This window comes from Oncorhynchus gorbuscha, linkage group LG08 (assembly GCF_021184085.1).
Source record: "Oncorhynchus gorbuscha isolate QuinsamMale2020 ecotype Even-year linkage group LG08, OgorEven_v1.0, whole genome shotgun sequence".
Lineage (NCBI taxonomy): Eukaryota > Metazoa > Chordata > Actinopteri > Salmoniformes > Salmonidae > Oncorhynchus > Oncorhynchus gorbuscha.
In genome coordinates this window covers 48,397,195-48,423,450 of record NC_060180.1, presented here as the reverse complement: position 1 = coordinate 48,423,450, position 26,256 = coordinate 48,397,195, and the positions used below count along the sequence as shown (strand labels likewise).

At 41.2% G+C, this 26,256-nt stretch overlaps 1 protein-coding gene across 1 annotated transcript in view; it reads right to left on the bottom strand.

Moving 5' to 3' along the window:
- Positions 1-793: 793 nt before the first annotated feature.
- klhl14 (kelch-like family member 14) overlaps positions 794-26,256 on the bottom strand; it is a 54,370-nt gene continuing 28,907 nt past the window's right edge. Inside the window, exons 4-9 of the mRNA XM_046358012.1 lie at positions 12,784-12,873; positions 12,531-12,609; positions 5,445-5,635; positions 4,965-5,123; positions 2,608-2,765; positions 794-2,117 (exon numbers count right to left, since the gene is read on the bottom strand). Of these exons, the coding sequence (XP_046213968.1) occupies positions 1,977-2,117; positions 2,608-2,765; positions 4,965-5,123; positions 5,445-5,635; positions 12,531-12,609; positions 12,784-12,873 (818 nt within the window). The 3' untranslated portion in view covers positions 794-1,976. The remainder of the gene's footprint in view (positions 2,118-2,607; positions 2,766-4,964; positions 5,124-5,444; positions 5,636-12,530; positions 12,610-12,783; positions 12,874-26,256) is intronic.

Here is a 26,256-nt window from a genome sequence, read left to right as displayed (position 1 = left end):
AAATGCAGCATATGGCATTCATTCTTCACATGTAAATAGCACTTTTCAGTAGTGCTCAAAGCATGTCATTCCATGAGCGTAGCATTTATTTTTCAACTCGAATCAATGAGCCCAATCAGTCCTCCATGACAACAAAATCATAAACAGAATAGGGCTGGCTAATAAGTCCTTCGTTTTGGGGTCATGCTCAGGTAAAACAATTTGGCTAATCTATACTTCAATATTTCCAAGTCCTAAGGGGTATAACATTTATTGGAATGACTAGAATTCTGATAGATTTTTAATGTAAAGACAATTTAATTGTATTATTATCTGTAATAGAAAGGAATGGGTAACATCCATATATGCCAGCTATGTAAGTTTAACATAGATTTATCCTGCAATAGATGTCATTCAAATGGTAACATATATTTTTGTCTTCATTGAATGCCTCTTAAAGGGAAAGTAATCTAAGAGTAACAGAATGTAATCAGATTACATTACCGAATTTGGGTAATCCGAAAGTTACGTTACTGATTAAAATCTTGGACAGGTTACTCATGACTGTAATGGATTACATTAAGAAAGTAACCTACCCAACCCTGCTTGATAGTTAATACATTCAAGAGATGTCTGAATGGCTACTTTGTTTGAATGGATCTGTGAATGTCCTTGTATACTGGAAGTACAATGTGAAGTGAGTGTCTGTTGACTGGAAATATTTGCAGTACCTGAAACAAGCTGCAGAGACTGTTGTAATTGTCAAGTTTCCTTTTTATTTTCATATTCTAAAATGCAAAGGACATAATAGGATTTGAGAATAAATCCCAGGTTGAGTGCACAAAAATGTTCCACTGCAAGCTATTATTTACAAGAAAAAAGGAACATACCGTATCTATACGTAATTCAACAGGTACCAATATTCAGGTGTGGACCTTGCACACTTACTTAGACAAAATAGTAGAACGCGGACATGACAGTTGAATTCACTTTTCATCATGTTTCTGAACATAGCATACTAAAGGTAACAGCAATTCAACTTTGAGTTTTGTGAACCATTCTTACACATAACTGTTTTTAAGGTTCACCATTAGTGCATTGAGGACCACTCTGTGCTTTATCATAATCGTAAATGGGATGTACCCTTTTTGAGGAATTTATTGTGTGCTCTCTGGAAATAGGCTCTGTTAAACATTAACAGGTAACATTGAACATAAAACATAAAACCTACCTTATCACTCAGTTAAAATTGCTACCCGTGTATACCAATGGCTAGCAATGAATAATAATCATTTGATTGTAACATCCTTAAATAACCATATTCGTTTTTTAGTGCCGTTTTTACAAAGGTCAGAATCGATGTTGAATGTAAAAATTGTTCTCGCTTGCAGCTTAAAGAATGATTCATTTGCTGCAGATGAACTGTTAGTTAGTCTCTGGTTTACAATATACTGTACACAGAATCATGATTTTGGTTGGGAAAAAAAGAGCATATTAACCAGAACTCAGTTTCAGTGTGATTTGGTCGACAGACAGTTTGTTTCCAGTGTCTATTCTTTTTAACAACACTGCATTCTGTTTTGGATTTATGTCTCCTACTAATAACAAGATACAAATTGATTTTTTAAAGCTATAACAATTCAGTTCAACACTATGCGTGCTATATCAAGATAAGCCAAAAACACTTACTATCGATTAAAGAAAAAATCTGACATGAAATGTGACTATTGTCTGGAAAATGTTCAACACAGATGGGGATTTAAATACATGAAATACATGATTACTTACTTTTTCAAACCTTCAGTAGGCAATAATAACGAAAGTGCTCTTTTGTCAAACCTGTAAAAAAATAATTTACACACATCCCATTGGCTGATTGGAGTACTTCATCACAAAATTTGTTTACAAATGTTCGTTTATCGATGGTCCTTTTCTCCATCCCCCATCCTCTTCCTCACCTATTTGCCTCCTCATCCTGCTCTGTACCTAGCGATGTGTTATTTGTTGAAGGGCAGACAGGCAGGCAGTGTGACAGTGGAGCAGGATGGGCCTGCTAGGGGCTCAGCCACCTCTCCCTCTAGCTCTGTCCAGGTCCCCTTCTCTGGGCTGTAGCATATGGTGGAAGACTTGTAGGCTCCCTGCAACATAATAATAATAATAATAATAATAGCGATGACCGAAATATAGTTGCCGATTTTCATAAATCAACCATGAATCCCCTCATGGCAGAGGGAATGGAAGCTTGTTATGTACAACAGTGAGTGGCAATTGAACACAACCTTCACAAAAAAAATGTATGACATTTCTAAAAAAATTCTAGCCTGTCGATCTATGGGTAACGGGGTTGAAGTGTTATTCCAGACCTGCTCCGTATTCCACCACCACCACCACCACAAAAAAAATTGTTTCACCATATTAAAATGAGAGTTCAGTTCACATAACAGGGTTGACCTTCAAATAAGGGACAAGCATAAATGAATCACTAATCACATTGTTATTAATTTAATCTTCAAAAAATGACTACTTAAAATATCAAAGGGACGCAAAAGGCACTCTTTTTTGTCAAACGACCTAGCTAGGTTTGCCGTGAATGAATGATATCAAGTTGAGAGTGAGATGCGTCTTTACCATGCTCCAGCTGTATCCGCCCACTAGGAAGATGCTGTCGTCCAGTATGCAACAGCCGGGGCCACTGCGGCCCTCCAGGATGGGCGTCTGGAGGATGTTCCACTGGTCTGCTTTGGGGTCGTAACACTCCACCAGCATCACATCCAGGTGAGAGAACCCTGAGCACAAAATAACAGTTAATGAGACATGCGATTGTAAATGGGATTTTACAGGTGAATAAAAAAAGAAGAGCGATCGCAGATAAAGTCAATCAAAATCTATTTGGTTTAATACAAGTTGCAACCTCAGCACAGAAATGTCTAACGGGCCTTCTCTGAGGAAGAAGTTATTAATCACACAGGCCCTAATGTTCTGTAAACACCTGCCCGAGACCCTTGTAAGAAGTCACCACATCAGCTGCTACAGAATGTCACAGATACATTATCACATGTCATCAAGGCAAAGGGTGGCTACTTTGAAGAATCTCAAATATAAAATGTATTTTGATTTGTTTCACACTTTTATCGCACTACATGATTCCATATGTGTTATTTCATATTTTTGATGACTTCACTATTTTTCTGCAATGTAGAAAATAGTCAAAATAAAGAAAAAAATAAAGAAAAACCCTTGAATGAGTAGGTGTCCAAACTTTTGACTGGTACTGTAATATATACATAAGGAAAATTCCACCCAAAAACGATCTCTTGGTATTTGTTTCATTGGTCCATTGTTGACAGTCCCAAAATGCTTTGCTTGTCGGCAATGAAGTTTTCAAGATATAAAACTTTCAAAATACAGAAATGATACATATGATGTAAAACAAAGTATCACATGATGCAAAACAAAGTATCACATGATGTAAAACAAAGTATCACATGATGTAAAACAAAGTATCACATGATGTAAAACAAAGTACCACATGATGTAAAATGCATCAAACGGGTAAGATGAATGTTTTTGAAAGTTACATATCTTGAAAACTTGATCGCTGACAAGAAAAACATTTTGGGACTAGTTTTTTTGGGTGGAAGTTTCCTTCAAAATACAAAAACACAATCATGGGAAGCACACATAAATCATCACACATCACCCAGAAAAACAGTTACATTCCTCCACAATCAATACTCTGAACTGCCCGAACGGCACCAGAACATGAATATGAAATGTATTTTGAGTTTATTCCAGCAATACGGCACATTAAAACTAAAACCAGATATACTCGGTGGAGACCCGAGGAACATCAAGAATGAACCAATCCTGTGAACGGGTTAGGCAACTCAGGTGTCTATACTTCAACAGCAAAGTTGGAATGGAATAGACTCCTACTGTTTTTACCAAACAAATGTCAATATACTTCTGTACTTCAATATAGTTCTGACCGCCCCTCTCCTCTCTATGCGGGTTCAAGAAAAGAATGAAGAAGAGAGGGAAGGAGATGGAAACTCACATTGGTGAGATATTCTGCAGCTAAAGGTAATGTGTCAGCACATTAATTATTCAAATAGAAATTCACTATAATTTTAGGCTAACTCTGTAAACCGTTCTGCACAATCAATGAACAAACAGCATCGCCTAGGCCTATACATTATCTCCCAGACTCATGGATAGAAAGTTTAGAGCGTAGCATAAGGTAACAAGTCCATCCAGTATGCATAATACACTACACACTACACAAAGGCGATTACTAGAATTGGTTTCATTTTGAAGTATAGATTAAACCAATTATGTACGAAAGATATCTTAAATAAATAAAAACACGGAAATGTTTTTCTTGCGTGTATATGTGGTAGGCTATATAGTGTATAACAGCATTATGTTAATTCCATATTGTTTTTACGGGCTTGGGTTCATAGGCCTAAGCATTTGCATAATATGCCTACAGGTGTTTAGAATGAATAATGACTTTAGAAAGCTCTGTCCATTTCGTTGTGTTAGGCTTTGAAACAACGTCCACAACTACTTTGTTTTCCACTCAGTTTCAACCTGTTGTTGGAACTTCTTTCGTCAAATTGATCAACCACATTGAGGTGAGTTTTAAAAGCACATACTGTTTTGATGATAAGTGTTTGATGTGATTTTCGATTGTATTTGCATTGATGTCAGAGTGGTTAGAGGGACAATAGAGTGCTGAGTACCAAGCCATCAGCGACCTGATGGCCGTTAGCGAGTTGGGTACTAAGGGTACGCAGGTCCAGAGTGCATAAGAGGAGATTATCTTGGCTCAACGGTCACGTAGAATTTTAATACAGTCATGACTCCCGGTGTGGTAATATGCTCACCGCAACAACCCTGAGTACAACTATTCAAAAAATCCATCTTGTATTCCACATAGTCTATTCTGCACAGTACAGTAGCTGAGACATGCCAGTCCTTACCTTTCAGATGGTTGCCCCCGATAGCGTAGAGGCGGTCGTTCATCCCAGCCAGGGCATGAATAGCTCTCTTTGTGTTCATATCCTGTTTCCTGGCCCACACATCCATGATGGGGTCGTAGCAATACAGCCAGGATACGTACTCTCCATTGTGGACTCCTCCTATAGTGGTATGGCAGATACACACATAAAGACCTATTAGCTGCGAATGGCAGGATCAGGATCCATGGACACATCACTCTGCTTTTGGAAAGTCTGTATGCATTGATAGGTGAAATTTAGCAGTCCTGCACTCATCACAATACTGCAGATCAGTAGATTTTGTACTCTCATTTTGACTGTGTCTGAGTGAATAATTTTTCAGCTTTTAATTTCCAACATGAACTAATTTCTCATGAATAAGATGATCAGTGGGTGTCCCTTGAAAAATAGGTATTTGGACAAATATAAAATAAAGGTTCTATAAAATGAGTGAGGTCTGACCTGAGATGTATATTTTCCCATTGTGCACTGCTCCAGCGTGTGCGGCTAGAGGCTGGGGCAGGGAGGACACGTAGTTCCACTCGTTAGTCTCTAGCTTGTAAGACTCCACACTGGAGAGGTAGCCCGACTCGTTCCTCCCGCCAATCACATACAGGTGCTTATCCAGGCAGCAGGCGAAGAAACTGGCTCTCCTGAGCAGGAGGTGTCAACCAGACAACATAATTAAAACAAGCAGGACAGTGTGTGTGTGTGTGTGTGTGTGTGTGTGTGTGTGTGTGTGTGTGTGTGTGTGTGTGTGTGTGTGTGTGTGTGTGTGTGTGTGTGTGTGTGTGTGTGTGTGTGTGTGTGTGTGTGTGTGTGTGTGTGTCAGTGGTATGCACAGTTTTGGTTCGAGCAAGGGTCACATCTTTTTTGTTGTTGCCATGGGGCAAAGAGAAAAATGTGCAGTTTTATAGCTAATCTCATGCTATTTTACACATTTTGCCATGAGGCTGAGAGAAAATGTTGCTGTTATAAAGCACATTTCCTGTAATTAAAAACAAATATATATAGCTCTTGGGCCCCCCCAGGGGCTGTGGGGGTGTGTGCTATGCCAGTGGTGTGTGTGTGTCAGTGTTCATTTCTGCATCTATTTTAGATGGAGTTCTGATCTTAAAATATATTTGGTCTAAGGCACCGCATCGCAGTGCTAGAGGCGTCACTATAGTTCCGGGTTCGATCTGCAGCCTTCCGCGACCGGGAGACCCATGAGGCACAATTGGCCCAGTGACGTCCGGGTTAGGGGAGGGTTTAGCCGGCCCGGGATGTCCTTGTCCCATCGCGCTCTGGTGGGCCGGACGCATGCACGCTGACTTCGGACGCCAGCTGTAAAGTGTTTCCTCCGACACATTGGTGAGGCTGGCTTCCGGGTTTAGCGAGCAGTGTGTCAAGAAGCAGTGCGGCTTGACGGGGTCGTGTTTCGGAGGACGCATGGCTCCCGACCTCCGCCTCTCCTGAACCAGTACGGGAATTGCAGCAATGGGATGACTAACTACCAATTGGATATCATAAAATTGTGGAGAAAGAGGGGTAAAAAGTAACAACACAAATATATATATATTTTAGTCTTAGTCACATTTTAGTCTTTTCATCCTTCGTTCATTTGAATTATTATCAGTCGCCGAAAACGCTGGACAATTTTAGTCTGGTTTAGTCAGTCATTTTAGTCACATATTAGTTGGTGCATTTCTTAGCTCTTACTTGCACCATGTGCACACTCAGATAGCCTTGTCCACATAGAGAAGCCACTATCACCATGTATACCTTAGCTAGTAACCAATGCCAGCCATAATTTACCATAGACTATAGGATATAAATCCTACAGGTTAAACAATTTAGGTTCCGATTTTTTCAGCATCATAAGCATCGAAGGGGTTAAATAACAGTGATGTCCTTGAAAAGTGGAGAACATGAGCTTTGCAACAATGTCAGAAGTATTACTGCAGTCCTAATATTCAGCAAAACTCGTTATTGTCAAAACAGATTAATAACAGCGCACATGGCAAATCAGAGCTTCTGATGTGAAAAAGCAAAGATGATAAAGACATTATTGTTTCTAATTTAGGTTAGTTTGTTACAAGTGCATCCGTTCAAAACAGAGACGAGTGATTGAAGTGACCGGGAGCTGTGAGCGTGTGGGGAGCCAGATCAATGCAATCAGCCCACGCAACAGAAAGACAATGAGAGGATTGCGTTATATATTATGCACAGGGATGCATGCTTATGATTGGACAAAACAGATGAAAAGGCGTTTCATGTCAAATGGAATGACCATTAGTCTCACATGGAATTCTCATCTCGTTACCTTTTCGTAAACTAAAATGAAAAGCCATCGGTAATAGTTCTCCTTTTTTCAGGGCATCTCGTTATTGTCATTCGTTTTCATCAGGAAAAACAGTTTGTTGAAAAGTATTTTTCATCATAGGTATTGTAGATATTAAAACTAATATGTGTGTGTGTGTGTGTGTGTGTGTGTGTGTGTGTGTGTGTGTGTGTGTGTGTGTGTGTGTGTGTGTGTGTGTGTGTGTGTGTGTGTGTGTGTGTGTGTGTGTGTGTGTGTGTGTGTGTGTGTGTGTGTGTGTGTGTGTGTGTGTGTGTGTGTACGGCTGTTACGGTGACCTTATTAACACCACAACGGTAATCACCAGTCGTGACGGCAGTCAAATTCCACGTGACCATTTAGTCACTGTAATTACTGTAGGATTCTGCAAGTTAGTAGCCTACCAAACTTGCTAACTCCACACTATTGCCCCTCTAATCACTCTGACATCAATGCAAATGTAATCGAAAATCTAATCAAAAACTTAATGAGAACCTATAAGCTTATGTTGATCAACATTTCAAAATCAAATAAAAGTTTCTTTGTCACGTGCACCGAATACAAACAGGTGTAGACCTTACAGTAAAATGCTTACTTTCAGGCTCTAACCAATAGTGCAAAAAATATAGTATTTGGTGAACAACAGGTAGGTAAAGAAACAACAGTAAAAAGACAGGCTGTATACAGTAGCGAGGCTGTATACAGTAGCGAGGCTATATACAGTAGCGAGGCTGTATACAGTAGCGAGGCTGTATACAGTAGCGAGGATACAGTATAGCTGATTGAGCCATGCTGCTTCTCCAGTTTCAACTGTTCTGCCTTACTATTATTCGACCATGCTGGTCATTTATGAACATTTGGACATCTTGGCCATGTTCTGTTATAATCTCCACCCGGCACAGCCAGAAGAGGACGGGCCACCCTACATATGCTCTCTCTAATTCTCTCTTTCTTTCTCTCTCGGAGGACCTGAGCCCTAGGACCGTGCCCCAGGACTACCTGACATGATGACTCCTTGCTGTCCCCGGTCCACCTGACTGTGCTGCTGCTCCAGTTTCAACTGTTCTGCCTTGTTATTATTCAACCATGGTGGTCATTTATGAACATTTGAACATCTTGGCCATGTTCTGTTATAATCTCCACCCGGCACAGCCAGAATAGGACTGGCCACCCCACATAGCCTGGTTCCTCTCTAGGTTTCTTCCTAGGTTTTGGCCTTTCTAGGGAGTTTTTCCTAGCCACCGTGCTTCTACACCTGCATTGCTTGCTGTTTGGGGTTTTAGGCTGGGTTTCTGTACAGCACTTTGAGATATCAGCTGATGTACGAAGGGCTATATAAATACATTTGATTTGATTTGATTTGAGGAAGTATGTACATATAGATATGGTTAAAGTGACTATACATATATGATAAACAGAGTAGCAGCAGCGTAAAAAGTGGGGTTGGGGACACACACAATGCAAATAGTCCGGGTAGCCATTTCATTACCTGTTCAGGAGTCTTATGGCTTGGGGCTAAAAACTGTTGAGAAGCCTATTTGTCCTAGACTTGGCACTCCGGTACTGCTTGCCATGTGGTAGTAGAGAGAACAGTTTATGACTGGGGTGGCTGGGATTTTTGACAATTTGTAGGGCCTTTCTCTGACACCGCCTGGAGTAGAGGTCCTGGATGACAGGCAGCTTAGCCCCAGTGATGTACTGGGCCGTACACACTACCCTCTGTAGTGCCTTGCGGTCAGAGGCCGAGCAATTGCCGTACCAGGCAGTGATGCAACCAGTCAAGATGCACTCAATGTTGCAGCTGTAGAACCTTTTGAGGTTCTCCTTTTCCTGTAGTACACAATCATCTCCTTATTCTTGGTTACCTTGAGGGATAGGTTGTTATTTTGGCACCACCCGGCCAGGTCTCTGACATCCTCCCTAAAGGCTATCTAGTCGTTGTTGGTGATCAGGCCTACCACTGTTGTGTAGTCTGCAAACTTAATGATGGTGTTGGAGTCATGCCTGGCCATGCAGTCGTGGGTGAACAGGGAGTACAGGAGGGGATTGAGCATGCACCCCTGGGGAGCTCGTGTTGAGGGTCAGCGTGGCAGATGTGTTGCTACCTACCCTCACCACCTGGGGGCGGCCTGTCAGGAAGTCCAGGATCCAGTTGCAGAGGGAGGTGATTAGTCCCAGGATCCTTAGCTTAGTGATGAGCTTTGAGGGCACTATGGTGGTGAACGCTGAGCTGTCATCAATGAATAGCATACTCACATAAGTGTTCCTTTTGTCCAGGTGGGAAAGGGCAGTGTGGAGTGCAATAGAGATTGCGTCATCTGTGGATCTGTTTGGGGGTTATGCAAATTGGAGTGGGTCTAGGGTTTCTGGGATAATGTATTTTGATGTGAGCCATTACCAACCATTCAAAGCACTTCATGGCTACGGACGTGAGTGCTACGTGTCTGTAGTCATTTAAACAGGTTGCCTTTGTGTTCTTGGGCACAGGGAGTATGGTGGTCTGCTTGAAGCATGTTGGTATTACAGACTCAATCAGGGACATGTTGAAAATATCAGTGAAGATACCTGCCAGTTGGTCAGCACATGCCCGGAGCACACGTCCTGGTAATCCGTCTGGCCCCGCAGCCTTGTGTATGTTGACCTGTTAAAAGGTCTTACTCACGTCGGATACGGAGAGCGTGATCACACAGTCATCCGGAACAGCTGATGCTCTCATATGCATGCTTCAGAGTTGCTTGCCTCGAAGTGAGCATAGATGTGATTTAGCTCGTCTGGTAGGCTCGTGTCACTGGGCAGCTTGCCGCTGTGCTACCCTTTGTAGTCTGTAATAGTTTGCAAGCCCTGCCATATGAGACGAGCGTCAGAGCCGGTGTAGTATGATTCAAATTTAGCCCAAATTTAGCCTGTTTGATGGTTCGTCGCAGGGCATAGCAGGATTTCGTGTAAGCTTCCGGGTTAGAGACCCACACCTTGAAAGCGGCAGCTCTACCCTTTAGCTCAGTGCGAATGTTGCCTGTAATCCATGGCTTCTGGTTGGGGTATGTACGTACAGTCACTGTGGGGAAGACGTCCTCGATGCACTTATTGATAAAGCCAGTGACTGATGTGTTGTCCTCCTCAATGCCATCGGATGAATCCTGGAACATGTTCCAGTCTGTGATAGCAAAACAGTCTTGTAGTTTAACATCTGCTTCATCTGACCACTTTTTAATAGGCTGAGTCACTTGTGCTTCCTGCTTTAATTTTAGCTTGTAAGCAGGAATCAGGAAGATAGAGTTGTGGTCGGATTTACCAAATGGAGGGCAAGGTAGAGCTTTGTACGCGTTTCTGTGTGTAGAGTACAGGTGATCTAGAATTGTTTTCCCTCTGGTTGCACATTTAACATGTTGATAGAAATTTGGTAGAACTGATTTAAGTTTCGCTGCATTAAAGTCTCTGGCCACCAGGAGTGCCACCTCTGGGTGAGTGGTTTCCTGTTTGCTTATTTACTTTTACAGTCGACTGAGTGCGGTCTTAGTGCCAGCATCTGTCTGTGGTGGTAAATAAACAGCCACGAAAAGTATAGCTGAAAACTCTAGGCAAGTAGTTTGGCCTGCTGGTAGGATATTCGTGATCGTGCCTCGTCTAGTTTATTGTCCAATGATTGCACGTTGGCGAGTAATATTGACGGTAACGGCAGCTTTCCCACTCGCCTTTTCTGGGTCCTGACCAGGCATCCGGCTCTTTGTCCTCTGTACCTGCGTCGCTTCCTCTTGCAAATAACGGGGATGTTGGCCCTGTCGGGTGTTTAGAGAATGTCTTGTGCATCTTGCTTGTTGAAGAAAAAATCTTTGTCTAATCCGAGGTGAATGATCGCTGTCCTGATATCCAGAAGCTCTTTTTTTGCCATAGGATACGGTTGCAGAAACATTATGTACAAAATAAGTTACAAGAAAACGCAAAAAAATAATAGCACAATTGGTTGGGCGCCCGTAAAACTGCTGCCATTTCTTCCGCCGTCATTTTGGCTATGCAATCGCGCAAGAAAACAAAAAAAACACTAAAACACTAAAAAGTGGAGTATTCCATCAGCTTTCTATAAGCTAGGCCTGCTATAGTTATTTATCAACCTTTCTAATATTAAGCACATTGCTTTGCTTTACAGCAGGAGTATAGCCTACCTGGCTGGCATGAAAATGAACCACGGGAAAAACGTCCTACATTCTCTATTTAAGTGCATAGATGACATGTATTTTTTCCGCTGCCCCTGTTTTGAGACAGGTGCATGATAATGGTCCATTCTAAATCAAAACTAATTTCACACATGCATTGTTGAGTACATGTTGAGTACAAGCCAAGATTAAATCAAGAGTTATCTGATGGATGACAATTTTAGCCTATCACTAATTAATGATATATTATCACTTGTGAATGATGCACAGTTTAAGGCAAACAGCGCATGATTTTTTTAACTGGCATATATATTCGGCACGTGAATTTCAAGTTTGGTGAAGACCATTTTCACCATAAAAATGCTCCTTTATAATATCTTGCCACGTGGCTAGGTTTTTAGAGGATTATGGGTAACACAATGTATGCATGTTTTTTTTTAAAGTGTACTTCTATATTAGTATTGAGCAGCTTGCCATGAGGTGTAATGGATTATGATGAACGGTCAATGATGAGACGACCCATTCCCACAAATCCAACATCTTTTGGTAGAGGCAAATACAGTATCCTGCTATGCTTGCTGTGGATTGAGCACTGTGCTCACCAATGCCTGTCAAAATGCGTTAAACTGGTCAAATAATCCGATACATGTAAATCGTTTTTAAATATGAAAATACACCAGAACAAGTGATCCAATTCTGCACGAGACAGGATTTGAAACAGCATAATAGTGTTTAGGAGCTTTAGAGAGGAAACAACACAAAAGAAGGTATCTAATTCTGCACTAAACAGAACTCGAAACACCAAATGAGTGTTTTCTGCCTTTCGCAGTAATGCTCCCAGTCCCTGGCAAGGTGTTGCACAACACTTGATTAAAGTGGTGTTACAAGACACCATGTTATGTTTCAAAACATCCCAGGATGAAGTCTTTCTATACTCCAGAAAAGTTCAGATTTCATCTCCTTAAAAGTGTAATGTCACACACAGACACCGTAATCATTCAGTGTTAATATTCAGTGGAATAATGCACACATCTATCGTATTGCATTACTTTGTCAATCTTGTTCGCATTCACTTACCTTTCCTGCATCGGGGGAAGTTGTATCCAACTGTTGAATCGTGGATCATAACGGCTGACATGATTGGTGCTGTGCTTTCCTGCAAAATACCCGACATAATCAAGATCCATAAATAGTTCATATGGCCACACTTATCTAATCAAACAATGTTGATGGGAAATAAAGTGCAAATTATGAATATAAAAACTAAACATTTATATATATTCATTTGTATTACTACTGGTATTAGTAGTAGTATCAGTAGTGATGTTACCATTGGGGTTCCACTGGTCCTCTCCACCCAGAAGTAGTATGAAGTTTTCCACCTCCACCACACAATGATGGGCACTGTTGTAAGGCATTACTGGAAGACACAACACAACATAGTGGAGGATGTCAGAAATGGGTTATAAAAGGACACAGAATGGTGCAGGACATACAGTTGAAGTCAGAAGTTTACATATACCTTAGCCAAATACATTTAAACTCAGTTTTTCACAATTCATGACATTTAATCCAAGTAAAAATTATCTGTTTTAGGTCAGTTAGGATCACCACTTTATTTTAAGAATGTGAAATGTCAGACAAATAGTAGAGAGTGATTTCTTTCAGCTTTTATTTATTTCATTACATTCCCAATGGATCAGAAGTTTACATACACTCAATTAGTATTTGGTAGCATTGACTTTAAATTGTTTAACTTGGGTCAAACGTTTCAGGTAGCCTTCCACAAGCTTCCCACAATAAGTCGGGTGAATTTTGGCCCATTCCTCCTGACAGTGCTGATGTAACTGAGTCAGGTTTGTAGGCCTCCTTGCTCGTACACGCTTTTTCAGTTCTGCCCACACATTTTCTATAGGATTGAGGTCAGGGCTTTGTAATGGCCACTCGAATACCTTGACTTCGTTGTCCTTAAGCCATTTTGCCACAACTTTGGAAGTATGCTTGGGGTCATTGTCCATTTAGAAGACCCATTTGCGACCAAGCTTTAACTTCCTGACTGATGTCTTGAGATGTTGTTTCAATATAGCCACATAATTTTCCTACCTCATGCATTTTGTGCCATGCATTTTGTGAAGTGCACCAGTCCCTCCTGCAGCAAAGCACCCCCACAACATGATGCTGTGCTTCACGGTTGGGATTGTGTTCGTCGGCTTGCAAGCTTCCCCTTTTTCCTCCAAACATAATGATGGTCATTATGGCCAAACAGTTCTATATTTGTTTCATCGGATCAGAGGACATTTCTCCAAAAAGTACAATCTTTGTCCCAATGTGCCGTAGTATGGCTTTTCTATGGTGGTTCTGGAGCAGTGGCTTCTTCCTTGCTGAGCGGCATTCCAGGTTATGTCGATAAGGACTTGTTTTACTGTGGATATAGATACTTTTGTACCGGTTGCCTCCAGCATCTTCACAAGGTTCTTTGCTGTTGTTGCTGTTGCTGTTGTTGGGATTGATTTGCACTTTTCGTAGCAAAGTACGTTAATCTCCAGGATACAGAACGTGTCTCCTTCCTGAGCGGTATGACAGCTGCGTGGTCCCATGGTGTTTATACTTGCATACTATAGTTTGTACAGATGAACGAGGTACCTTCAGGTGTTTGAAAATTGCTCCCAAGTATGTACCAGACTTGTGGAGGTCTACAATTTTTTTTCTGAGGTCTTGACTGATTTCTTTTTATTTTCCCATCATGTCAAGCAAAGAGGCACTGAGTTTGAAGGTAGGCCTTGAAATACATCCACAGGTACACCTCCAATTGACCCAAATGATGTCAATTAGCCTATGACATCATTTTTCTGGAATTTTCCAAGCTGTTTATTAAAGGCACAGTCAACTTAGTGTATGTAAACTTCTGACCCACTGGAATTGTGATACAGTGAATTATAAGTGAAATAATCTGTCTTTAAACAATTGTTGAAAAAAATACTTGTGTAATCCACAAAGTAAATGTCCTAACCAACTTGCCAAAAGTATAGTTCGTTCACAATAATTTTGTGGAGTGGTTGAAAAACGAGTTTTAATAACTCCAACCTCAGTGTATATAAACTTCTGACTTCAACTGTAAGTCAGAAACTTAATAAGAAAACCTGGGATAATTGATAAATCATATGTTCGTAAACTGAGCATGCTCTTGCAGTTTAAATGCTAGAAATCCATCTAAAATGAACATTAGCACAAAATCAACCAAAATATTCAAAACAATTCATTGTTGTAACTTATTCAGACATTGGTGTGTTGGGGTTCTTATAAAAAGTCAACTGACATAGAATCTTGAAGCGTTGAGTGTTGCTGGTCATCTATGAACATCTGAACGTCTTGAAACGCCACATGTACTCTTAAATCTCTGTCTGGTACAGCCAGAAGAGGACTGTCCAACCCCTCAGAGACCGGTTCCTCTCTAGGTTTCTTCCTCTCTAGGTTTCTTCTCTGTAGGTGTCTTCCTAGATTCTTGCTAGCTTCTCTCGAACTGTTTCTCATTTGAATTTGTATCACATTTTGCATGGACTATTAAAGTAACTGTCCAGTTAAAATCTTGTTTTTAAAAGATAATATTAATTTAATTTATACCCAAATAAAGTTGTTGACTAATCCTATACTCGTATTTGAGGCCAAAGCATAAATAATGCGTACACCCTTCCAACACAGAAAAGCTGCTTTTTCAAATACTTCATTACAATTTTTGGGAAGGAAAACTATTTCACTCATATTGTAATTAACTAAAGTCAGCTGTACAACTGAAATGTGTGTTCCGCATTTAACCCAACCTCTCTGAATCAAAAAGGTGCAAGGAGCTGCCTTAATCGACATCCATGTCTTCAGCATCCGGGGAACAGTGAGTTAACTGCCTTGCTCAGGGATAGAACAGGGGTAGAACATATTTTTTATCTTGTCAGCGCAGGAACTTGATCCAGAAACATTTCAGCTACTGGCCCAATGCTCTAACCACTAGGCTACCTGCCACCCTGTCATAAGTCGTAGAAATATAGAAACTCTGCAGATCCTTTTAGCGTTTCTTTGGGGATTACCGATTTTTACTGCTGTAGGCTGCTGTTTGAGTTTAGCGCAATGAGTTTTAAGCTACAAAATCTGACTATTCCACATTGAACCAGCCCCCTCTGGCAAACTCAAGTTTGCTCCAATTAACACATAATCCCTCAATAACAAAAACCTAATTAACAATGTCATCACATAAAATGCAATCGTTGTCTGAATGAAACCTTTGTACTAAACCCAAAGAATTTCTGTCTCTCAACATTTCTGCCTCTCCTGGCTACGTCTACACAGGGAAACATCGCTCCACAGGCCCTGCAGGGGGTATTGCTGTTCTCCACCGATCAGACCTACATATGTCATTAACGCAGGTACAGAATCTGACCTTATTTGAATGCCTAGCGCTCAAACTGTCTGGCCCAAAACCACTGCTCCTCATTCTGATATAAAGGCCTGCCAAATCCTCCCCTGTCTTAGTCTCTGAAGGATCTAAGGTATTAACATCTTCCTGCTCCACATGCCCTGCCACAGTGCTGCTTGGGGACTTAAAGGTGTTTTATAGATACATTACCAGTCAAAAGTTTGGACACCTACTCATTCAAGTTTTTATTTTATTTTTTACATTGTAGAATAATAGTGAAGACGGCATCAAAACTATGAAATAACACTTATGGAAACATGTAGCAACCAAAAACATTGTTAAACAAACTCATCCCAAACCATCTCAATTGAGTTGAGGTCGGGTGATTGTGGAGGACAGGTCATCTGATGCAGCGCTCCATCACTCTTCTTCTTGGTCAAATAGCCCTTACACAGCCTGGAGGTGTGTTTTGGATCATTGTCCTGTTGAAAAACAAATGATAGTCCCACTAAGCGCAAATGATGGTATGATGGGATGGCGTATCGCTGCAGAATGCAGTGGTAGCCATGCTGCTTAAGTGTGCCTTGATTTCTAAATAATCCCTAAAAGTGTAACCAGCAAAAGCACACCCACACAATCACACCTCCTCCTCCATGCTTCACAGTGGGAACCACACATGCGGAGATCATCCGTTCACCTACTCTGCGTCTCACAAAGACACGGCGGATAGAACCAACAATCTCAAATTTGGACTCATCAGACCAAAGGACAGATTTCCACTGGTCTAATGTCCATTGTTCCTGTTTCTTGGCCCAAGCAAGTCTCTTCTTATAATTGGTGTCCTTTCGTAGTGGTTGCTTTACAGCAATTCAACCATGAAGGCATGATTCACGCAGTCTTCTCTGAACAGTTGATGTTGAGATGTGTCTGTTACTTGAACTCTGTGAAGTATTTATTTAAGCTGCAATCTGAGGTGCAGTTAATTGCCCAATTCTGAGGCTGGTAACTCTAATGAACGTATCCTCTGCGGCAGAGGTAACTCGGGGTCTTCCTTTCATGTGGTGGTCCTCATGAGAGTCAGTTTCATCATGGCGCTCGAAGGCTTTTGCAATGGCCCTCGTCAAAAGGAGTGGACCAAAGCGCAGTGTGGAAGGTGTTCATGATTTTTATTTTCAAAAAACACTCAAACAAAATAGCAAAAGTGAAAACGAAAGCACACAGTTCTGTCAGGTACAGATACTGAACAGAAAACAAGATCCCACAAAACCCAAAAGGAATATGACAACTTATATGTGATCCCCAATCAGAGACAACGATAGACAGCTGCCTCTGATTGGGAACCACACACACACACACACACACGGCCAAAAACAAAAAAATTGAAAACATAGACTTTCCCACCTGAGTCACACCCTGACCTAACCAAACATAGAGAATAAAAAGGATCTCTAAGTCAGGGCGTGACAACTTTAAAGTTCTTGAAATTTTCCGGATTCACTGACCTTAATTTCTTTAAAGTAATGATGGTCTGTCATTTCTCTTTTCTTATTTGAGTTGTTCTTGTCATAATATGGACTTGGTATTTTACCAAATAGGGCTTTCTTCTGTATACCAACCCCATCTTGTCAGAACACAACTGAATGGCTGAATGGCTCAAACGCATTAAGAAGGAAAGAAATTCCACAAATGTACTTTTAACACGGCACACTTGTTAATGGAAATTCATTCCAGGTGACTACCTCATAAATCTGGTTGAGAGAATGCCAAGACTGTGCAAAGTTGTCATCAAGCCAAAGGGTGGCTACTTTGAAGAATTTCAAATATAACATATTTTTTAGTGTGTCCAAACTTTTGACTGGTACTGTATATCCACATTATGAGGTTGGAATAATACTGTGAAATTGTGAAAATTATGATGCTCTTTTATTGTAAGTGCTGTTTGAATTATCAGCTTGTTTTGGTGGGAAATAGTCTTGGTGGGAAGTAGTTTTGGCCACAAGGTGGTAAATTAGATCAATTAGAAAGACAGTTCCAAACCTCTCTGCCAATAACAGCTTGTTTTCAGTTATCCCCTCACCACTCAAGCCACTCCCAGACAGTCCTAGCAAAATTCTTTCTTGAGAAATTGCTCTTTGCTAAGAAGTTTCTTTTTGACCATTTTAATTGAAAACAATCACAGTAAGGTAAATGTTACCCAGAAATGATTAGATTTTTAGATTAAAACGTCTGCATTGGACTCTTAAAGTGGAACTGGCAGCATTTTAACTACTTTGTAGATATGAAACAGGCAATCATAATATCAGTCAAAAATATCAAATTCCTAGTTCATGCTTCTAAACCAACTTTATAAGATGTTTTGAAAATAGGTTCTATTTGACTCAAAATTCCATGATGTACAGTAAGGCCTTCTTGGCAGAATATATGGATGCAGTTCAATGCATGATTCATGGATGCAGTTCAATGCATGATTAATATAATTCATGAATACAGTATATTTCTTTGTAGTCCCAAAAATATTGCTATCATTTTGCAAATCACAGCTGACCGGGTACATTGTTTGCTGCCTCCACCCATTCGGGATGCACTGTTCAAATTTTAATGACGCAATATTTTGAGAAAAAACGGACGACTGTACTTACGGCTGGGAATGTCAATGCAATCAATCTAGCAAGGGCATTGATCAAAAGTCAGTCATAACGTGGCTACTCAACAACAATACATTTTGAGTGCACCATACAGTAATGCTTAAAACGTGTTTTAAGTTTAAATGTTACAACCAACCCACAGTATAGCTCAGTTTTTGTTATTTTTGATTAGGGTTGCATTATATTATGCACATCTCAAGCATAGCAACAAAGGCTGGACAAATATTATTTATCTCTTCTTTTGATTTAATATGTAAAATGCTATATATATACAGTTGAAGTCAGAAGTTTATATACACTTAGGTTGGAGTAATTAAAACGTGTTTTTCAACCACTCCACAAATTGCTTGTTAACAAACTATAGTTTTGGCAAGTCGGTTAGGACATCTACTTTGTGCACGACACAAGCAATTTTTCCAACAATTGTTTACAGACAGATTATTTCACTTAAAATTCACTATCACAATTCCAGTGGTCAGACGTTTACATACACTTAGTTGACTGTGCCTTTAAACAGCTTGGAAAATTCCAGAAAATTATTTTATGGCTTCAGAAGCTTCTGATAGGCTAATTGGCATCATTTGAGTCAATTGGAGGTGTACCTGTGGATGTATTTCAAGGCCTACCTTCAAACAGAGGGCCTCTTTGCTTGATATCATGGGAAAATCAAAAGAAATCAGCCAAGACCTCAGAAAAAAAAATTGGAGACCTCCACAAGTCTGGTTCATCCTTGGGAGCAATTTCCAAATGCCTGAAGGTACCACGTTAATCTGTACAAACAATAGTACGCAAGTATAAACACCATGGGACCATGCAGCCGCCATACTGCTCAGGAAGGAGACACATTCTGTCTCCTGGAGATAAACGTACTTTGGTGCGAAAAGTGCAAATCAATCGCAACAGTAAAGGACCTTGTGAAGATGCTGGAGGAAACAGGTACAAAAGTATTTATATCCACAGTAAAACAAGTCCTATATCGACATAACCTGAAATGCCGCTCAGCAAGGAAGAAGCCACTGCTCCAGAACCGCCATAAAAGAAAGCCAGACTATGGTTTGCAACTGCACATGGGGACAAAGATCACACTTTTTGGAGAAATGTCCTCTGGTCTGATGAAACAAAAATAGAACTGTTTGGTCATAATGACCATCGTTATGCTTGGAGGAAAAAGGGGGAGGCTTGCAAGCCGAGGAACACCATCCCAACCGTGAAGCACGGGGCTGGCAGCATCTTGTTGTGGGGGTGCTTTGCTGCAGGAGGGACTGCTGCACTTCACAAAATAGATGGCATTATGAGGTAGGAAAATATGTGGATATATTGAAGCAACATCTCAAGACATCAGTCAGGAAGTTAAAGCTTGGTCGCAAATGGGTCTTCTAAATGGACAATGACCCCAAGCATACTTCCAAAGTTGTGCCCAAAATGGCTTAAGGACAACAAAGTCAAGGTATTGAAGTGGCCATCACAAAGCCCTGACCTCAATCCTATAGAAAATTTGTGGGCAGAACTGAAAAAGCGTGTGCGAGCAAGGAGGCCTGCAAACCTGACTCAGTTACACCAGCTCTGTCAGGAGGAATGTGCCAAAATTCACCCAACTTATTGTGGAAGGCTACCTGAAACGTTTGACCCAAGTTAAACAATTTAAAGGCAATGCTACCAAATACTAGTTGAGTGTATGTAAACTTCTGATCCACTGGGAATGTGAGGTAAGAAATAAAAGCTGAAATAAATCATTCTCTACTATTATTCTGACATTTCACATTCTTAAAATAAAGTGGTGATCCTAACTGACCTAAGACAGGGAATTATTACTAGGATTAAATGTCAGGAATTGTGAAAAACTGCATTTAAATGTATTTGGCTAAGTTGTAAGCCAGTCCTTCTCAAATAGTGGGGCGAGCGATGCCAGGGGGGGACGCGTGTGACCCCGGGGAACATGCTTTATTTTTGCCGCAGGGAGTAGTTTTTTTATTTGTTGTTGCACCGAACAAGAGCACACAGCACAGAGCAGGAGATATGAAGTGAAGATAACAAACCCTTAAAATATTTAACAGGGATGAAAAGAAAGGTGGAGAGAGACGGAGATAATGAGACAAACGTAAGTCTCCCGAAAGCTAAGACGAGGAAATATGACGAAGCGTATGTAGCGCTTTGCTTCACGGTGACTACGGTGGGAGATGAGGAAAGACCGGTATGTTTACTCTGTCTAAAAATGTTGACAGCATGAAGCCAAATAAATTAAGGCATCACTTAAAGACATTACACCCCAATCACGCTGATAAGCCGCTTGAGTTTTTTCAGCGAGAACGTGCCGAATATTGCCAACAATCGTCCCGCTTTGTGAATGCTACTTCAGTAAACCAGCGAGCACTGTTAGCATCATATAAGGCGGCGTACCAAATTGCTCAGTGCAACAACAAAAAACACTCCATAGCAGAGGAGCTGATACTGCCTGCAGCATTAGACATGGTCTCTGTCCTGCTGGATGACGCAAGTGCTGCAAAAATAAAAACTATCCCTCTGTCCAATGATCCTGTCGCCAGACGTATAAATGACATTGCTAACGGTCTTAAAGAACAGCTGGTAGATAAACTCAAAGACAAACATTTTGCCTTACAGTTCGATGAAGCAACTGACAGCAACAAAGACTGTTTGTTTATCGCTTATGTATGTTTTGACATGACAAACTCCCTGTGTGAGGATCTACTTTTTTGTAAATATGTCAGAGACAGAGCCACAGCTGCAGAGCTATTCAAAATGCTGGACTGCTTCCTGACTGAGAATGGGTTAAAGTGGGAAAACTGCATTGGTGTTTGCAGTGATGGTGCACAGACCATGGCAGGGGCGAGAAAAGGACTTCGGGCACTCATCAAGAAGGCCTCACCTTATGCTGAGTGGACACACTGTGTTATACACAGAGAAGCACTGGCATCAAGGCACCTTTCCTCTGAATTAAGTGAGGTTATGACTGACATTGTAGGTGTAGTCAATTTTATAAAGACTAGACCACTAAAAACAAGAGTCTTCTCTGCTATTTGTGAGGAGATGGGAGCTGAACATCAAGCTGTGCTGTTTTACAGTGGAGCAAGGTGGCCGTCACGAGGAAAATTCTTGTCCCGAGTTTTTGAGCTCAGAGAGCAGATAAGAATGTTTTCGGAGCAGGAGCACAAGTATGACCTCGCAGAAAAATGTAGTGATGAGAACTTCCTGGCAAAACTGGCCTACCTGAGTGACATATTTTGAAAGCGAAATTAACTAAATCTATAGCTTCAAGGGAAAGATAAACACCTCCCTCAGGTCACAGACAAGATCAGCTCTTTCACTCGAAAGCTTTATGTGGGGCAGGCGACTTGAAGGAAATACTGATTCATTCGAGAACCTGCATGAATTTGTTGACACTACAGACTATGATGCCACCTCAGTGATTCCATATATTAAGGAACATATTTCATCACTGATGGGATTCTTTAAAAAGTACTTCCCTGAAAACAGTTCCCAATATAACTGGGTGAGAGATAATTTCAATGCACCAGCTCCAACTGGTTTCAGCTCTGCAGAGGAGGACCGGTTCATTGATATGACGTCTGACTCCATATTGAGACTGAGGTTCACATCACAGACACTGAGTGAATTCTGGCTGAGTGTAGAGAGGCAGTATCCACTCTTAGGGCAGAGGGCCATGGGCATTCTTCTTCCTTTTGCAACATCTTATCTTTGTGAGACTGGCTTCTCTGCTGTTGCTGCACTGAAGACCAAGTCCCAGCTAAACATTGAGCAGGAGCTGATTATATTTTATTTTATTTTTCAGTATCAAATGGTCAAAAAATGTTTACAGTTTAAATAAGGATGGAATTTTTAAATTTAATTTCAGGCAAATTGATGCACTTTAAGTCTTTTCTGTTACAGACTAAAAAACAATGTTAATAAAGTTATTCTTTGTTGTAAGTTGATCTATATTTCTTTCTTTTTTTTGTTTTCTTTAACGTTAATAAGCATACAATGTTATGCAGAGGTGTACTTATAACAATTTTATAGACAAATGATACTATTTACAGTCGCGGCGCGCAAAATGTTTACTTCTTCCTAGGCGGGCGTAACAGAAAATAATTGAGAAGCACTGTTGTAAGCAGACATTATTAAGGGCCATATGTTTTCAAACAATGGCCAGTTTGGGTCGCAGTTGCAGGTTGAGAAAAAATAAGAATCATCTACTGTATGTCTGGCCTGCAAATTCCTTATTTTTTCAATATGGCCCATGCGCTGATTGAGTTTGACACCCCTGGGCTAGCTTATCTATTTATTTAGCAAGCTAAAAACATGAAGCCTAACGTTAGCTAGCTAACTCGCTTCTGGGAAGATGTTATGTCATTGGAGGAGTGGGTGAGTGACCGACCTTTTCCCATCATATTGTAATTTTCGGTGGGTACTGGCTTCTGCTAGAGATGCAGATGTCTTTTGGTTAGCTAGCAAGAAAGGTGAATCACTTTGCTAGCTAGGCTGAACTTGAACAACTGCTATCAATATCTCTTAGTCGTCAACCAAATGTATCTGGCATCGATCAAATGGGCAGGGAGGGAGGCAAGTTCCAATTCAGTTGTCAAAGCGTGGGTTGGGACAATTATGCATTGGCAGGCAAGCTGCAGAAGTAGGAGCAGGCTATTCCCCATCATTTATCAGTGCAATTTTGATGGCCAACTAGCTGAAAAAGTTTGAGAGGGTTTATCTAATGTTCCCTTGTTAGAATGTAGCTCATCTTGCTCTGGCTAGCATTAGTTGTTGATCTTGTTGTTGTTGATGTTCATAGGCAACTGAGGGTGAAGAGAGCCTACCTGGTTGTTTGCTCAATAGGACTGTGAAGTTCCCAAATCTAACAGGACTCCCGTGGTATTTACATCAATCAATCAAATGTATTTATAAAGCCCTTCTTACATCAGCTGATGCCACAAAGTGCTGTACAGAAACCCAGTCTAAAACCCCAAACAACAAGCAATGCAGGTGTAGAAGCACGGTGGCTAGGAAAAACTTATTTGCAGAAATCCATTCAGGTGTATTTTGTGGCTTTTGGCAAATGCGTTCTAACGATCTAAAGTTGTGCTGTTGCTACTGACTGTACACACACAGTCCAGTTTAAAGTGAATGATGGCAGGCCCGTGTGGCAAATGGCTTGTTTGCATATAGGCCTACTGTAGCTCTGATTGGCGCAACGGTCTGCGTAGACTCCGGTCCTGGACAAGACAAATGTTTTTGTTGTTGGTTTTATTTACTGCAGTGGCTTTCCCACCCTGTATTGCTATAGAACTTTAACAAATTGTTCAATATAAATCATTTCCAAAAATTCCATGAATTGATGAAAAGGTGAAAATGACCATATCTTCGTGCTCGCTTGTCAGAAAATGTAAAACATTGTGTCATATTCTTCCTGGGGGTGTATATGAACATATTTTTTTATGTTGGTTTCATGTTGCTAAAATGATGTAAGTTCCACTTTAAACATCCATGTGGACTCCAGCACTTGTGAGTTTGCGGCGGATTTCCTTTCCCTGTTGGACTGTTTCAATTTCACACAGCATGTGAATTTTCCAACTCAGTCCAAGGCTTCACCCTCGACCTGGTGTGCTCCACTGGCATAGCCCCCACAATCTGTACGGCCTGGAACGGACCATTTCTGACCACATAGCCATCCTATTTAATCTTTCCATCCACCTCCCCAAGACCCTTAATAAATGCACCATCACCCTCAGAAACATCAAACCTGTCAACCCCCACCCCCCCTGCCCTGAACCTCTCCTGACCCCTGTTGGTGACCTGTTTTCCAACAACAACAAAGTGGTATCCTCAAATATGGATCTACTAGCCCCTGTCAAACCCTGCGTCTTCACCCCAGTATACACCCACACTACGTACTATAAAGGCTGCCGGCCGCTGTGTAAGAAAACAGGGCTCACTGTACATGCTGAGGCATATAAGGATCATGTCTCAAACTACAAAGATGCTCTCCACAAGGCCAAGTCTACCCATGGAAACAACTCTCGCCAAAGTGGTCAATGAACTACTTCTAGCGGCTGACTTAGGCAATCTCAACCTCCTCATCCCTCTGGACCTACTGTATCAGCTGCCTTTGACACTGTTTGCCATTCCAACCTCCTTGAAAAATGGAGAGGACTCTGGGAATCACTCGATCAGCCCTGGCTTGGTTAAGGTCCTACCTGCCCGACAGGCAGCAGTTTGTGACCCTGGGGTACTTCAAATCCGGCCACGCACCTGTCCACCAGGGGGTCCCCCAAGGCTCAGTCCTAGGGCCTCTCCTTCATTATCTACATCATACCCCTCGGAGAAATCATCCGTCAACACAGTCTTCAAGTCCATTGCTATGCTGATGACACAGAGATCTATGTTCACTCCAAACTCACCTCTGACCTCCCCCATCATCCCTCATCAACTGCCTAAAATAAAAATGATGGATGATGAGGTCAAACTTTCTGAAGCTCAATGGCAATAAGACACAGGCCATGTTGGTGGCCCCCAGATCTCTCTTAAAGAAGGTGGAGGAGTTTGACCTCAACATCAACGCCTGCCCTATCTCATCGATTCAACACTCTACTTTGATGCCCACATTAAAACCTTCACTAAATCTGCCTTCTTCCATCTCAAGAACATTGCCAGCCTTCGCCCCTCCCTTACAGACTCAGCTGCTGAAACACTTATACATCCCTTCATTACCTCTTGCCTGGACTATTGCAATGCTCTTCTGTATGGACTCCCTGCCAACTCCCTCAACAAACTTCAGTGTGTCCAAAACTCAGCTGCGAGACTCCTCACCCGCACCAAACCCTGGGAACACATCACACCCACACTCCTCCAATGGTTTCCAATCAAAATCCTTCTCCTCACTGACAAATCCCTGCGAGGCTTGGCTCCCTCCTATCTCTCCAACATGCTACACCCCCACCCGCAGTATTCGATCCTCTGACTCTGGCCTACTGGTAACCCCACTCACCAGACTACTCTCCATGGGGCCCGTGCCTTCATCTTTGCTGTGGGTATTACTGACGGTGTCTACCGATAAATAAATAAATAAATACAAATACAGTGAAAAGTCCGGACCTCGGTAGGTTTGGTACTATACTGTCATTTGTGCATGGCTACAGAAGCCTATAAGTTGGGTCTCCAAATTTCATCCAATGTCATAAACTTCACTGTGGAAAAGGTGATATGTTGATATGCTTCAGTTTGCTGCCATATGACAGGTTTCACATCTGTCTCCAGCGATCGTAAGGTAAAATATATCTAAATCCATTGTCATTTATATATACAATCTCCTCATCCAAACGGCTTACTCATCATTTACCTAGCTCTTATCAATTAAAAAATTACATTGCATGAAGAATGGTGTTATTTCTATCTGAAAAAGTAGATGTTGTTCCACTTGGAACCGATAGGTTCCTCGACCTTATTCATCATTTCATTGTGCGTAAAGGCGGTTGAATTATGTGGGAATTGAGTCAAGATCAGAATACCTCCGCAGCACCTTCAGGTCTTTGATCTATACCCCAAACGAATAGCGGGTGAACAGTATGCTGTTCTCGTGTTTAAGTTCAAGGTCAGAATATGTGTAGAGAGAAAAGTGCATACAAATCTAATTACGTTCCATTTATGCGCACTTAGCTCGGGTCGGAATCAGGTCCTTTGCTTTTAGTATTGCCATGTTTATATTTGCTATTTTATGTTTTACTCTGTAAGTGTCCTTGTATAT